We start from the raw sequence: 17,240 nt of genomic DNA, 5'->3' as shown, positions 1-17,240 counted from the left end.
GTTCAGAGCATAGAGCTGTTGAACAGCTTTCCTCCAAAGCGAGCTGATACTCAAAGGCTTAATTTCCATTAAAATGAGCTTCAAAACTGAAGGATTTGCTGTGTGATTTTAGTTCCACCATATCGTAAAAGAAACTCAGAAGAATTAAGACATATATATAAATATGTAAAGCCCTCTGAGTTGTGTGTGTGTGTGCATGTATTAATAAAACATAATTTTACATGGTTTATTTTGATTTTAAAGCCTCAGTGCAAATAAAAACTCCTGCATATAATGTGTATTCTGGCAGGACAGAAAGAACTCTTTTAATAAGCCTTTTATTCTTTATCCATTCAGATATTTCCATCACTGGAATGATGGCAGCTTTAAATAATCTTCCTACAAACAAATTTTTTTAATACTATGAATTTTTTCCACAGTTGTTATAATTCTGCCTATCTATCTCAAGCATATTTAACCAGAAATGTTCATGTCCTAAGAGCATATTGGGTTCTTCAGCTGCTGCATGTTTCACTGTCTTTGCCAGCTGGTTTCTGACGGTGTCATCGGGGCAGACATAGGGCAAGCAAGCTGGCTTGGGAAAGCCTTGGAATACCCCAGAAGAGCTAAAGAGAGACTGTGGGATGAGGGCTGTCTGAGCACCTATATATAGACTGTTCTGTCACGAGGATGGATGGATGGATGGATGGATGGGTGGATGGACTGGTGAGGCTTTTAAGGTTTAGAGTCCCAAGATTCTTTTTCATTTGGATCATCTTCTACACTCTCCAAACTTGACAAGCAACCTGAAGCTCCTCCCCTTTCCTCCCCTTTCTACTGGTCATTAAGTAAGTACACACATTAGGTAGACCATGTGTGTAATAGACACGCTGGTCCACGTGTCCATTTCACGCTTTGCCTCTCCAAAATTCGAAATGCACACACATGAAGACGTTGCATTAAGTTGCAGAAACAGAAGAGGAAGATCTTTTATTTCAAGCCAACATGTAAATAATCACTGGAAGATGTTTAAACAGCCATTATTAACTCATTTACATGGATAGACATATTAATCCAAGGACCCTGAAATGTGCATACGTTTCTTGCTCACTAGAGACTTCGTGGCTTTAAATATATTATCTCCTCCTGCTGCGAACGCAACTTCTGCATGTCCATTACACGTTTCGTTGTGATACTGATTTGTGTAAGTGCAGGTGAATGGTATTTGGCAGTTTAAATTAAATAAAGCTGGAGCTTTCATTTTCCCACTTCCAGTCAAACCCAGGCAGGCTGCAGCACTGCAGTGTTATGTGATCCTGACCTGGCCAGTTTGTGCAGGTTGGAGAAGATTCCCTCTGGGACGCTCTCTATGAGGTTGTGGTCCAGGCTGAGGGTGTTGACACTGACGAGCAAAGCAATGGTGTCCCAGGGGATTTCCACCAGGTTGTTGTAGCTCAGATCCAAATCCTCCAGAGTCTCCAGGAAGTCCTGTGAGGGCGACAGAGGCAGGATGCTATCAGTGACTTTAAAGGCTCAAAGTGGTATAATTTAAAAAAACAAGCATGACTTTGCTTTATCTTCAAGTGCTGAAGTATAGCATTAAAGGGTAAAGAGACAGATAATAAATAAGAAGGATAAAAAATGGAAAACAGATGAAAATGAAACTTGCAAATAAAAAAGGGAAGAAAAGAAGGAAGGCCCAACAGAAAGAAATACAGTTTCCATTTCCAACAAAAGTGGGTGAAATAAGTACAAAGAAAATCTTTGGTACGATAAGAAAAGATACAAATTTAGAAATAGAAAGAATGAAACGTCCAGATGAACAGAATCATCTTTCTGGGAATTGAATCCAAACAAAGAAAAAATGGAATCAGTTACTCCGGTTACACTGCAAACCAGGCTCTTCTCTCTAATTGCCTCTAAACAATTCTCATAATGTGGACATAGATGAAATGTCACGAGTCAGCACACATTACAACGAGCAAAAACACAAAGACGGAGAAGAAGATGAAGCTGGATTGAAGGAGCGCAATAAAAGCCTGGCGATCAGCTAAAGTGTTGTTGCTGCTGTAATTGCTCTCATAATTCACACAATCAGGACAGTGTTTGAGTGTCACAATGCCTTGATTCTCATTACAATAATCTATGCTTTATTGCTTTTTCAACAAAGGGAATCTCATTTCTCACTGACAAAAGAAACTTTAAGAGGCGTGAAGAGAAGTTCAAAGACAGCAGAACACGAGTCCCAACTTGTCTCCGTTCCACGACTGTCCTCTCAAGAAAGTGACTGATTTTGTTCAAACTGCTGAAAATAACTGTTTATGTGCAGTTTAATGGTGGGAAATCGGTGCTTGAAATAACTGGTTTTCACAGTGGGGACTGGAGTTTCCTACCATCACGCCCCAAAGCCAGTAGACGACGATCTCAGCCACGTTCAGCATGCTAACGAATAGCTTACAAATGAAGATGACATTTGTCTTGTGTTCCCATTTAACTGATTTTTGTTTGCTTCCTTCAGTGTTAGGCTCACAGTATTACCAGTATTTGTACACAAACTGAACTCATTGTTATAAAGTTTGGCTATCTGCCATTGTGACATTCTATACTTGTTTATATGTCAGAAAATAAGGGAGAGTAGATCAAGGTTAGTGTATTGTGTTAATACATTATATTTATCTATGTTGGAGCCTCTTCCTTAGAGAATGTATATTAGACTTAAAGAAGAAGACGTTCTTCATGTATATTACCTGGCAGTGACTGACTGTGATTGGACAGCTGCAAACAAAATATACACTAAAGTCTTGTCAAGTGACAGTGTGTTGATATTTTTATGCATATGGACAAAAAAATTATCTTTTTTGTGTGCTGTCTGCAGGATGTTTGAAAACACTTGTATTTAAACTACATTTAGTGGAAATTGACTCTGAGTGCTGGATCTCAAGGGACTTTTAGTAAAATCAACTTTTAGTTATTATTATGATTTAGTTGGAGAAACAGCACTTGTTCTTAGATAATAAAGTCTTGAAAGTGAGAGCGACACGAAGGAGGAAAGGGAGGAGGAGAGGGTCAATGCCATGTGTAAAATGAGACACTTTCTGATACAGCGAGTGAGAGCGGAGCAGTGAGGTTCGGACTAAAGTTCAGACAGTCCAATCCATTAGTGAGGTCAGAGTTCACGCCACTCTAGTTTATCTTCATGAAATGTCTGCAGAGGTCTGTGAGCCAGTCCTGAGGGGACACTTTTAGTCCTTTAATGAGCAGAGAAAGGACAGCATCATCAAGACGGGGGACACGGTTTATTCTAGGAGCGGGTTATTAAAAAGGTGTCCAGCTGGGCGGCAGAGTGAGGCGGGCAGGCAGGGCTGGCTGCTTCTGCTGGACTTTCGAGTTAGAGCCAAAAATGTTGTCTCACACAACACTTGACCCTCAGCACTGAAACTTTTCATTAATGACTTTGCAATAACTTTTCCACTCACGATCTTGGAAAACGGCTCTTTGTGTGAACGCTTGGTTGACAACGAATGTTAAAAGCACCGATTAAAATTTGTTGGATTTAAAACACTTTGTTACACTTTGTTAGTGTAATTTGGGCTTACCCAGAGGAGCTGGTGGCAGCAGAAAGAGCAATTTAAACACTTCTAAGAGTTTTGCATCCTTTATGTGAGTGATTTTAGTTCATTTTCAGAGCAAGTTCCTAATTACACTGTGAAATGGTTTTGCGTATTGAGAAGCAGAGCTTAATTTGTAGGACCACTAGGATTATTTTTTAAATTGAAATCATAATTTTAAAGCTACTTAATGTCCGAGGTTAAATGGACATTTTTGTCCCTGTAGTTTTATTTATGTGTCTAGATTATGGCCCAATTTCTGATATGAAATTAAATTAAACAAAAAGTTCTTCTTCATGTGTCTTTGAGGACACGATCAAGATGGGTATTTCCGTTCTCCAGAGTTTCTTTACTGGTTTAATAAGAGTTAAAATATTTTTACATATTTAAAAAATATACATTTTCTCTGCATGAGCTAGATGTTCAGCTATGCTTTAGTACCTGAAAGGCTCCCTCTGATATACTGTGCAGCTGGTTGTTGGCCAGGATGAGGTGCCTCAGGTTCACCAGGCCCTGGAAGTGAGAGTCATCCAGCACGGTGAGGCGGTTGGCATCCAGGTGGAGGGCGTGGAGGTCCTGGAGATCGGCAAAGGTGTACGGCCTGATCTGGCTGATGGTGTTTCGACTTAGTGTCAGGTGGATCTGGACATGCAGGAAAACACAAGATCCACATTAAATGACCCATTTTCATGTAAAACACCAACACGTTGTTTGTTGCCAACTCAAAAATGGTGCAAAATGGATAAAAGCAATCTAATAAGGTTCACTTTGGCATATTTCTGCGTAGGGAGGTAAGGGATAGCTTATGAGTCACCACTTAAGATATAATGTTTAGTTTGAGCAGGTTGAACTCGCGGGTCTGTGGAGATTAAACTTGTATTTAACCTTTTTCATGAATGATACTAGTAATTAACGTGAGAGTACAATGGGTCAATGAATGAGTCCGGTATCCATTTATACTTAAAGCTATCATTAAAAAGCTCGCTGCTGAGGTCAGGAATTGCAGTCTGCTTAATACCTCCACTGTACACAAAATATGAGTGCAAAGATGCAAAAATATATTCTATTAACACCCAAGAAAGGGTCAATCAGCCCCCACACATTTCGAATCTGCTGTGGAAATGAGCCTCGATCACAGGGGACATCTGTGGCGCTCCGTCACGCTCATCACCAAACGATTAGAGCCTCATTTCCCACGTTTCCTTGTGTGTGAGCAAACATCTTCCATGCTGTTGTGCTCACACTAGAGAGAAAAGTTATTTTTCACACACTAAGGAAGTCTCCAGCTGTGACGAGTGTGTCTATTTGGTGCGTAAATATGGTGATGTTGGTGGTTTTCTTCTTGAGCTGCGTGCAGTGATGCCTCGTCGCCCCCATTACTGTGATTACGGTGGGATTAATTAGTGAAATCCATTAAGATATCAGAAATGTCACCTCAGTCAACATGTTATGCTGTAAGGGGCAGATGTTCCTAATGTTTTCTGAGCTCTCTGTGGAATAAACATGACATGTTGCCTCATTTCTTACTTTCACATTCAGAGTTTTCTTTACTCTGACTGATGAATGCTTGCAAACCCTCCTCAGATGCTATCACACCATTAATCTGTGATGCACGGTTTATTTCCGAGTTTATTTTGAACTCCAGTGAGGCAATTTACTCTTTCTGTACTGGTTACTCTTTTCTGTCAGGTAAATGTACTTCAAATAGAGGTGTCCTGAATTTCTGCATTTCTGCCATAAGATGCTGCACGATGAGTCTAGTTTTTGACCGACGGTTTTACAAAGATGCAAATATTATAAATACAAATATTAGTATACATATGATCTAACTGTGTGACAAAACCCTGTTCTAGATAGTGTTAGAATACGTGTATTTAAGTATCACTCTGGTCTGTCGCTCTTTGTTTGTTGGGTCTGGATGGTTCTGGCAAAGACTTGCAGGCTTTTTGGGTCAGCATCTTTATGTAAAACATCATTCACCCTGTTTCATTTCTGCTACTGCAACATTACAGAGACACAAGGACGATGATTAAATTAAAGTATTTACTTCATTTTGCAGTAATGATGTGTTTCAGTGTAAACGTGTTCATTTCACGTCTTAACATGGGAGTTTATGGACTGACTCACTTTTGGAGTCCGCCTCAAGAGGCCATTAGAGGAACTACAGTTTTTGGCATTACTGCACTGGCTTCACTTTTCAGCCCTGGAACAGGTTGCCACTTGTTCTCTACTCATGCATTACTTTGTCTAATCTCCTATGCTCTCAATTTCACCTCATATACTCAGAGAGGAGCACACGAAATGAAGGTGAATTGACATAATGGGCCATGGCAACAAATAATTACAGGCCAATGCAGGTCAATCATCAACTCCTCAAAAGGAGGATGGCTGCAGTATCAGGTGGGAATAGTTACTCTGTTACTTCGTTTCAGAAGTTCATTAGCAAAAAGTGAAACTACTGTAACGAGCTATTTCACGGCATCAAACAAGGTCACATGACCACAAAGATTTTTCTGACACCCTTTCTGCCGGGCGCTCTCTGTAAAACCCTGGAACCTGTTCAATGTGGAAAATGTTCCATGATTAACACTTTATTGTAATGTCACTGCGTGACTGAGACTTGACAGCAGAATCGGGTGAGAGAAACCTTCCTCCAGTTGATCAAAGCTGTTTGATTAAAACTCTGCAGCTTCAAAATGTTGTGTTTAACTTAAGAATGACTGCTGCTGTTCATCTGCAGCAATCCAGTCAAGCAGGCTGGGAGATGCTGAAGTACAGGATTACTTTTCCCAATAAATTCAAGCATAACATTAGTAACCTATAACATCTTGCATGAATCTGAACTGTTGCTGCAATATAACTGAAGTAATAATGGGCACTGATTCATCTCTGATGGCTTAACAAGTCTTTTGGCTCAGTGTGCAAAAAAATGTAATTCATGTAAATAAAAGGCTGTTTAATAAGCTAAAAAGTACAGAGCACGGTTGAGTAAATATAATCAATATGTGGGGCATCAGTAACATAAATGTTTAGAATAACTTGGTTGCTGTGATCTTTTTCATGCAAAGCTAAAACAACATTAAAAAAAGAGTTTCCTGGCAGGAGCGGCCCAGGTGGAGCCTGCTTGGCAGAAGGAAGCTACAGTACAAACACGAATGTGAAGGTGTTAAAAAAGCGAGCTCTGACCAGGCTGGTCATGTTGGCGAAGTCACGGTGCCTCAGCGTCGTAATGAAGTTGTCCATCAGCCTGAGCTCAGCCGTCTGGCGGTCAATGTTGGGCGGAACGAAGAGGAGGCCTGTCTTGGCGCAAAGCACCGTGTAGGACGGCAGCAGATTCTGGCACGTGCACCGCTTCGGACACAGCATGGACGAGGAGCAGGAGGGGAGGGAGGACAGGAGGATGAAGAGGAGAGGGCAGACCAGCAAGGAGATGATATCCATGGCTGCTCTCCTGCTGCAACAGAGAAATTAGGAACACATCAGTTCATGCAGCAGCACACACTTAAGTATCAAACTGGACTTTAAAAACACCCAGCAGGCGACAGAAATGACTTCCAGAGCTCACACGGAGCAACAAATTAAGAAAAAAAAACTGCACTTGATCCAAATCGGCGCTCCTTGGTTTGATTTAAAGGGTTGGTTATTCAGCAAAGACAGTCAAACACTGCAGGATGACTCTATAAATGATTATTCATCACTGCAGAAAACACGCTGCTTTTCTTCTTTTCTGCTTTTTTTTGGCCGTACACAGCAACAAAGCAATATTTCTTTTCTGCATCTTTTTCCACAAAAAGTTTCAAGAAAAGAAAAGTTTTATATTAAAGGGGAGAGGAGACAAGAGATAGATGGTTAAGGAGATGGGAACAGGAGGGGAATCAGAGACGCTGAGGTAAATGAAAGAATTTAAGAGCAAGTTATTGCAGCACATTCCCTTTTTTTTCGCTGAGTAAGTTGTCCTGGGAAAGTGAAAGTAAACAGCACGCATACAACCAATTAACCTCAGCGCACTCTTATGATTGCAATCTAAAGAGAACATTAAAGAACACAAATTACACAGTGTGCAGTTGTCTGCCTCACTTCATAAATTTCAGAGATGTTTTTGTGCATAAAAATGAGACCAAACCAAGTTTCCCAGCCATGGCAATAAAGGAATACATTTACATTCATATTGATTTCTCTGTATGTTTGTAAGTTCAACTCGGCGGAGCCCTGAATAAATTCATATGAAGAGAAAAGGGAAACACACAAAAGCGGGAATGACACACGCAAAGGAAAATCATGACAACGCACACACTCATTCATGCATGCGTGTGGACTCCCGCATGTGCACACACTCTGAAAAGTTCTTCTGAGTTAGATGCCGAGCGATTGGAGGAAGGTCGATTGCAAATAACAGCGGAAAGAGACGCGCTCTTTTATTTACGGTGCTGAAATATTCAAACTGTGCCTCAGCCTGCAGCACAGAATACAGAAGAGGAAGCGTCTGTGTCCTCATAACATGGTAGAGTGCAGGATACGGAGTTAAATGTGAGCAACTAATGAGAGAGATGTAATGGAATGAGATAAATTCAATGGAAATGATGAGGAGAATTCAAAACCCAACAGAGACTACACCCAAATGTCAATGGGTAATTCAGGAGTGTGCACACGATGGGAATTCAAGCGTTCAAACAATAATGAGCGCCGACTGGCGCTCACAAATTTGTCACGTGAATGAGAATCTCAAAGACGTTTGGCTAGGCTCAGGGTAAACGAAAAAGTTTCATATGTCGTATCTGTGACTTATCCAACAGAAGGGTTTCATTCATTGACCAGGAAGTCCTGCTGATATCAAAATGTCTTTAAAAGGAGAGACCTGGCCGAAGCAGCAGCAAACACAGCGTGACAGTATAAGCATGTGCCTCCTCGAACCACATACATTCAGATCTTTATGGAATTGTATTCCATGTCCATGATGTACATTAACAATACGTGCATATGAACAGCATGCATGAAAAATGAAGCTCAAAGAGGAGCATGGCTTGGAAGTTTGTTTCAGTTTTAACTATCACAGAGTTTCCTGCAAGTTGTCAGTGACGACCAAATTATAATAAATGTAAAGGTGTGAGAGAGAGAGCATAGAGATCCACGATACACTGAATCAAATGTGTTTAAGTGTTATCAGAATAGAAATGCGCTTCCCTTTTTTGGCTGGGTGCTTTTTTAATTTGCAGTTTTAAAATGGTTTTGATCTTTGATGGAGGACAGTCCAACTTAAAAATAACTGAATTCAAATGGTCACCCATACATATGCAACCTGTTCGCATTCCTAGGGCATGAGAACTTGACACGCTGGCTGAGGGAATATTGGACACCGAGAAGGAATGGTCCACTTGTTTGGGTCAGCAAAATATGATTTTTTTTGTTAAAACACACATTAACAACATTAACATTTACCCTGGATTCTGAACTCCCGGCGCAGATGCCAAGAAGCACCTTGTGGTTGGTTGTTGGCGTTTAGAAAACAGCAGTAATTGATGCCTGGGAGAGAGGATGAGCTGTGAAAAAGCATTTGCCCTCTTTTCCTGATTTTTGGATAAAACATGTAAGCGTGACAAATATTGTCAGGACCAGTGAGTCCACCTCTGAATGGGTCAAAAATACAAATTGAATGGTTTTGGTGTGGCTTAGTCAAAGTTTGGACTTAAATCCGATTTATTTTTTTTAAACTTTAGGCTTTAAACTGGCCGTTCATGACTGAAAACCCTCCAATGTGGATGAATTAAAACAAGTCTGCAACTAAGAGTCAATCAAAATTCCTCCACTGCGACGTGAAAAGGCTCATCGCCGATTATCAGAAAAACTTGACCGCACATTTTCCACACAGTGGCAGACAGGTCTGAGGAGCTCTTTGTAATAAACGAATCATTCAAGTAAAAGCTAACTGCATTTTATATTTACTTGGGTCATCTTTGTCTAACTTTAGAATTATTTGGGTGATCTAAAATATGTAAATATGTAAAAATAAATCAGGAAGGGGGAAATGCGCAGCGCTGTATATGTGCTGGACACATTAAACATAGAACACTGTTGGTGTGAGGCAGAGGTGACCAATTATCTCTACTGTTTCAATTTGTTTACACCTCGTTAATATACACTGTTTCGTACTTTTGCAGGTTTTTCAGGTGCCGTAAGATGTTGGGTCTCAGGAGAGCACTGGTGCTCTGAGAACAGATTTAATTTGTTTAGTCAGGCCAGCTTAGCGTGAGAAAAATGCAAAACAGTTCTTTTTCAGACTACAAGCACTTCTCAATCTCCGTCGCTCTCTCTCCTCTTTTCATCACTTGCTTCTCGACTGAAAGTGCTTCTCATTTCAATTGCATTGCCTCTTTTTTCCATCCTTCTACTTATCTTTCTGCCTGCATCATCCCATCATCCCTCTCTCAAACCCTTTTCAGCTGTTTCCTGTCACCTCTCACTTCTGAGACTGCAGACATCCCTTCATTCCTCTTTCCTCCCATCCTATCATCATTCTCTTCCTCCATCTGCATCACTGCCTCGATCCATCCTTCTGTCTCTCCATTTTCATTTTCATCCCTTTCCCCTCTGTGCATCTCTCTCAACTCTCTTTGATCAACTCCTTCTTCATCCATCTATCCTTACCACTAATTTTTCACACTGTCATCCTCCTGTCATCTCCCCTTCTATTCATCGCCTTTGCGTCATTTTCTGCCTCATATTTAAAAATAGTATGTTGCATGTTTGGGATCTGCTGCTTGCAAAATAAAAGGCACGTGTTGAGCAACATGGCCTCAGATGATAAAGAAATATGCAATTTAACATTAAAATGATCATTTGTATGTTGATTGAACTTCATGGTTTGTCGGCCAGGCCTGAGTTAAAGTGACCTTCAAAAAAGCAGGAGGTACTATTGAGAGCAGCGGTACTTCATACTTGCCTCTAATTTGTTTTGTTTGGACCTTGGGATAAGGTCTCAGATATGGTCTTGAAATTCTTACCAATCACATCTTGGCATCTTGGTTTGTAGCGTGTTAGTGTGAGGCTATCGAGTTGCAAACGCCGGGACTGAAAAATAAAGCCTAGTCAGAAAAACTGCAGTTCTTGGTTTGGCCACATGAGGCTGCCTCATGCATCTCCCATGTTAAATGACCAAATTTAACAGCGTTAAACAACACGTTTACCACCTGATACAAAAGAAAAACCACTGCTAGGCATGATCTCAGCGAATTTGAGATGCCGAATACGTCCACCATTTTCAAAACAACCTGTAGTGCTGCAGCTTTGAGCTGCATAATAACTCTGGCATTCTAACATGCTCCTAATCAGGATACTTGCTAATTAAAAAAATGATTATGACGATGAAAATCATCATGATGAGCCAAAAGTTTCAAACTGTAGTAAAATGTTTGAACCTGAAGAAGGTACAAGTGGCTGGAGTCTATCCCAGCTATCACAGGGCAAGAGGCAGGGTACACCATGGTCGCCAGTCTGTCGCAGGGCTAACACCGACAACCATTCACACCTTGGCAATTTAGAAGTACCAGCAAACCCCACTAACTGCATGTCTTTGGATTGTGGGAAGAAGCCGGAGTACCTGGAGAGAACCCACGCAAACACGGGGAGAACATGCAAACTCCTCACAGAAAGACCTGAAGGTGGAGTCGAACTCAGGACCATGAATGTGTGAACCAATTTATTAATGAATTTTCACTGGAAAACTCGACAAAATCAGTTGGATGAAATCTCAGGGAAGTGCAAATATCTATAAAAATGTCTTTTTGCCAGTCCGTCCAACCAAATTTTGAATGTCAGAGCAACCTAATATTCCTAAAATGCCATTATTCTTTTTGCTCCAAGACCACCTCTGCAAATGTCACGGCTTTGTAAAGTGGTGAAAAATCCTACTAATTATAGTAAAATATGGTAGTGGGATAAGCTTCTCTTTGGGGCACTCTAAGATGCGCTCAAGCATGCGGTTCATGGTTGTCAGCATGCAAACCATCAGCTGTTCCTAAAGCTGACCAAGTACTTTTCTTTCCTAAAATACTTTTCATTTCTTTTTCAGTTCAGTTTTATTCATATAGCACCAAATCACAACACCACAGGTGCTTCATATTGTAAGGTTTAAATGTAAGGTGTTGATGTCTCTAGAGTATTTGTTGCATTAATATTGTCAATGAACAAAGGAAAGCTTTTTAACACTGACTGTGTGTCACATACATTTTGTCATTCATGGTAAAAAAAAGTGCCTAAAGAATCACAAGAGTGAGCAGAAATCACACAGAGAAGTCACAGAGAATAGTGTGGATGTATAGGCTGAAGAAAGAAATAGAGGAAAACCATTGAGTGGGTGGGAGCTTGATGAGAGGACAAGAGCACAAGTTCCTTTTTCCAACCAGCTGGTGGAGATGTTTAGCTACAGCTTCAGAAACATGAGAACACACACGCCTGCAAGTGCACACACACAAACATGCAGACTCAGGGCTGAAGCAAAGTCAGGCCACTGTGCTAAAGCGATGTGTATACTGCAGGAACAGAATGAAGACGAATGCTGCGAGAAACAGAGAATAAAACACACAAGGTAGAGCGACATATGACAACTGAAGCATGAGGGGATATTTTATATTCATCAGACTGTGAATATTCAGTAAGCCCGACTGCTGCCTCTACCTCACACTCATAGGCTGCTTCCTATAACTTAAGCATCAAATGCTGCGGTGGCTTGAATACATTAAAGGAATAAAATGACACTTTGCTTACATTCTGCTGAGGTTGCAGGATCTTACACCATATGTTCACAGCTGTGCTGCGATGCAGTGCAGGACTCAAGCACCCTTCATGTTAGAAGGGTCAGCCAATCAGAAAAAAATGGCTTGGAGAAAGGGGGTTGTGAGATTATTATATTATCTTATGCCACGTTGTACCCCTAATTAAAGATTGTGAAATCATTATGTAGTTTTAGGTTGTTTTTAACTCCTGACTTAGAAGAAGGTGACAACTATTAGATTTATTAGACTGATTTGTATTACATTAGACTGCTGCTTTATTGTAAATGAATTACATTGTTTTATGATGCATTATACTGCTGATTTACAAGAAATACTGTTTTCAGAGAATCATGGCCTTATTTGTCTGATTAGAAAGAACAGAACATACTGCACAGGAAGCCAAGGTCATAACTTCGGCTCACTGAGAGAGAAAGAATGTGGATGTTTAGGTTTTATGACTTTGGAGGGGGGCTGAAGCTATAAGAATGTGAGAAACGGTCAGACACTTCGAGATCTGGCGGACACCCTCCTGTCCACATCTCCCGTCTGGATGTTTTTTAATGCTCAAAGTGTTGTATGGAATAATGGGAATTGTATGAAATAAAGAGATTGTTGATTGAGCATTTATACACCGAGTGTTGTTCTTCCTTCAGCCCAAAGATCAAAGAATTGGGATATTTAACAGGGTTGAAGCTAAAATGGCTTATTTCAGACAGATGATAAGCTAGGGCTGCACTGTAGCTCAGTATAAGATAAATAAAGATTCTTTTTAATGTAACATTCCCACATTTATATGTACGGAAGCACTTTACAAAGTGCTTTAGACTACAAGTCACATTTTAACCAGTGGATTCTCTACACTTTAAGCACGTTATCTGTCTCACATCCAAGGCCAATGTATAATCAACAGCCTCACTAACTTGCAAGTCTTTGGACTGTGGGAGGAAGCTGAAGTACCCAGAGGAAACTGTACCCAGAGGTAACATGCAAACTCCACACAGAAAGGCGTGAGCCAATGAGATGTCTCATTAGTGCAAGAAGTCTGCTTTGAATCCTGTATCAACTTTGTCCAAACCAGCGTTGTGTTTCATGACGGTGGGATAGACTTAAAGTTTGATTTGATTCAGAAGAAAAAGCTATTCAGCTAATGATAACAGGCTGTACATGCATGACTGTGTTGTTGGTATACTATATCATGGCAACAATATGGGTAAACAGAGTATTTTTTATTATGCAAGTCTCATTTTGGTCCAAAACACATCATAAATCAGTGAATAAGCCTTTGTTCCTCTTCAGCTCAGAATGATTATGCAGTTTGATCAATAAAGATATGAAAAGTTTGTTTGTGTGCTACTGGTTTAGTCCAAAATATGTTTTGCAACTGTACAAGCAAAGAAATTTATCATAAATATTCTTTATGAATAACAAAGACGGTTGTTGTGTTTTAACACTATAAAAATGAAACTGAGCTGATTTAAAATCACTTCTCTGAAGCTCACAGAAAGATTCACAGATGCTTCAAGTTACACCATGTCAGTAATGTCGTGCTACTTTTCTTAAAGACTTTTTGAGTAAAGAAAGTAATCTGGTCCCAGCGTGTCCCACTTGTAAGAGAATAATGTTTCACATTTTTAAAGCAACACTCCTTAAATGAGACATGATTTTACAGAGTGATCACAGCATGTCTCCCAGCAGGAGAGCGAAGCTGAGATTAAGAGTTCTGTCACATCATCTCCATCTATTTATCTGCGTGTCTGCCACTGCTGCTCTGACACAACCAACTCGCTGCTGACGATCTTTGAATCGATGCATCTGAAATGGAATTAAAATCAATAGTAACTGGCACGCACAGGCCGACTGATGTTGATGTCTGGGTTGGATTTAAACATATTAATACAGAATGTTTACCATCCATACCAACACCATGTTCCTGTGCAGATGGAAAAATTAAATCATAGCAGCAAGTGCACAGAATATTGAATTTATGGCACATAATGATGTGCACGATCCACTATCATTTATAAGAGGCTTAAACTGATAAGATAAAACACAACTCAAAGTAATAAAAAAACTTATTTTATTTAGTTTAAGGAATCATAAAATAGGAAATAGGTCACTGAACACAAATTCCCATTCATTAATTGAATAACGGCCTTCTAGACACAAGGGTCACCACTCCTTAGCCATCTTAGTAACAGCTCTGTGCATTTATTTAGGAAGTTATTTTTGAAGTTTCCTTCTAAATGAAAGGCAAGAAAGCCATAACTTCAACTTTAAAGGTCATTGGGACACAAAAACTGCACGTGTGCTAATTGAATCTACTGAAAACTGCCGACTTTTTCCCAAAACAGGCTTTAAAAAGTCTCCTTTTCACCTTTGCACAGTCGCATTAATGGATCAGTCTGTAGTGCCAACACAGTCAACATCTCTGGCGTCCTGCACCAGAGCACGAAACTGCTAAATGCTAATAGTTGCTACTTCTTCACTATGAAAACGAGTAGCTATGCTCACCAAAACATGGAACTGTGGGTGAGTGCAACACCATGACTGGCTCGTATGCTTCTCAGCTTAGCTGTTGAATAGCAAGTGCAGGACAACAACCTTTATTTAAGCAGCATTTCTTTTAAATCGTGCCAAAAAACACCACTATTTAAAGGACTGCAATACGCATTTTATAGCAACGTTGATTAATGAGTTTTGCTCGTATGATAAAGACTCTGAAAATGCAACTGTGCAAAAAAACGACTGCAAACAATAAAGGCAACAAAACTGTGATAGCTGGATATTTAAAACAATAGAAAAGCATAAGAGAAAACACTCTCACAGAAACTAGTTTTAGGTGCATAATTCAAATATCATCTGACGCCTGAATGTTTTACTCTGCTGTGCACAGATGTGTCATCAGTGTCAGGTGGTTGTAGTATTAGCAGATGAAAGAAAAGAGGTTAAAAAAAGTGATAAAGTTGTTAAGCATGTCTGCTTTATCGATTCAGATGCTTTCACTTATGGGTAAGTATGTGTGCCCACTTTCAATGGAAGCTATTGTTAAACTCGGAGCAGCTCTGAAAGGAGACCCATCGCTCAGCGACAGACTAAAAGAACTAGTGACAGAACTGAGCAAAATGCTTGTTTTCAAGTAATTAGACAGCATTCAGCGAAGTGCAGTTATTCTACACAGGTCCAGACTCCAGTCTTAAATTCAACATTTTATTATAGTATTATAGTTTTGTGATCAAAACAGGCTGTGACAATAATGCTGTTGCAGCCAAATATAGAAGTGCATTTTCCTTTAGTCACAGTGCTTTTAAAAGTGATGACAGTAAGAAGTTACTACAAGTTTACAGCTTACAAGAAGCCCTAATGCTGCTCATTTGTGTGTGTGTGTGTGTGTGTGTGTGTCTGTGTGTGTGTGTGTGTGTGTGTGTGTGTGTGTATACGAGACACGGGAAACAGGCAGACAAATTTCAATTTCAATTAACATCAATCACTGTCATTTATACCGATGACATGTTAATGGATTTTGCATACACATGACACACTGGTAGGCCGAGCATCATGGAAAGTGTCATTTATATTTAAATGTCATTTCATTTCTACAGTCATCACCGTTATGCTCATTACAAGCCACACTGGGTAAAGCTGACAGAGTCGTACTTTAAGCAGGAGCTGTAATCAATATCACTCAGAGAGCAGCTTCCATATTCAAATGCACATCCTCTTTATCTCGCGCATTCCCAGTCTCCACTGCTGGCTCTGTTTATTATTGTTTTATTTACGGAATATTTTATTTGATGCCAGGGCCACGAGTGATTACATAAAAACACCATTACCATGCAAATCCCACCATCCCACCAGTCACCTCTAATCAGATAAATCACCCAACAGTGTGTGGCACATACTGAATATAATAAGAACTAAAAGCAACACATATTCATGCATCTTTCATAGAGTTTCAAGCTTTTCGAGTATCTGAGTATACAGTATATTTAGAAAGGTAAGGAGACAGAAATGGGCAAAATAAATCATACGCTGATCATTTCAGGCTGAATTTTTACACACGGCATAGACATCTATATGTTTTATGAAAGCAACAGAGGAGATGTTTAATTAATTAATATAGAAATAAAGCAATGCTGGAGGACACGGTGAGCAGCAATGTGGATGCTCCAAAGAATGAATATAGTTTAAGTGAGAGCATGCACCATGGATGCAGTACAGTTTATTAATCTTTGTTTCTGGTGAATAACGAAGAAGACTGCCAACTGTAGCATGCACACGAGGGTTTCTAATATCATTTTGTTAACTTTATTTCTTGTTCTGATCAGAGAGACTAAAATCAAACCTCAAACTACGTGTGAAAAAATAAGAAAAAGACAAAAACACTTTTTTTGTTGTTGCTTCGACTCAAGTTTCATTGCTCTCTCATCGGTATCGTTGAATGATCACCACCTCTCACGTTATCTCACTTTGACTGGGCTGCCATCGCTGCCTGGTAGTGATAATCGTATTCCTGTTTGTTCGGGAGATGAGCTGTTCTCAGGAGAGGGGGAAATGCAAATGCTGTGGTAATGTCACCAGAGGGGTCTTCAGGCCTACTGAGATTACGCGCCATCATTAGATATTGACCAACATTACTTCTTTCCTCGCTGCTGGGGAGGAATACTACACTTTCCATCTGTCTGAAAGTCTTTCAATCCAAAGTTGGCGCCTACATAAAAGAATTCACTGCTTGTTTCACCATCAGAAAAAATAAATAAATGGATACATTTTGTACGAGTTGGGGGAGAGTGAAGCGGAGCACTGACAGGTGTATTGGTGCAGCATCAGCAGGGATGTGAACAGAGAGCTCAGCTTGAAAACAATGTTGACTGGTTGATCTGAATTC

General features: G+C 40.0%; 1 protein-coding gene across 4 annotated transcripts in view; it reads right to left on the bottom strand.

Annotated features, from left to right (window-relative positions):
- Window positions 1–17,240, bottom strand: part of LOC146372860 (leucine-rich repeat and fibronectin type III domain-containing protein 1-like protein) — a 393,992-nt gene that overhangs the window by 51,766 nt on the left and 324,986 nt on the right. For 3 of the 4 annotated variants that reach the window (XM_084950758.1, XM_084950760.1, XM_084950761.1), the window contains 3 exons: window positions 6,774–7,041; window positions 4,029–4,229; window positions 1,301–1,467 (listed from right to left, as the gene is read on the bottom strand). In XM_084950758.1, coding sequence (XP_084806884.1) covers window positions 1,301–1,467; window positions 4,029–4,229; window positions 6,774–7,028 — 623 coding nt within the window. In that variant the 5' untranslated portion in view covers window positions 7,029–7,041. The remainder of the gene's footprint in view (window positions 1–1,300; window positions 1,468–4,028; window positions 4,230–6,773; window positions 7,042–17,240) is intronic. The other variant, XM_084950759.1, reaches the window with a different exon arrangement.

Source organism: Perissodus microlepis, chromosome 14 (assembly GCF_051167445.1).
Source record: "Perissodus microlepis isolate ML-2025 ecotype Zambia chromosome 14, ASM5116744v1, whole genome shotgun sequence".
NCBI classification, from domain to species: domain Eukaryota; kingdom Metazoa; phylum Chordata; class Actinopteri; order Cichliformes; family Cichlidae; genus Perissodus; species Perissodus microlepis.
The sequence above is the reverse complement of the archived record's forward strand: the minus strand, read 5'-3'. Positions and strand labels throughout refer to the sequence as shown.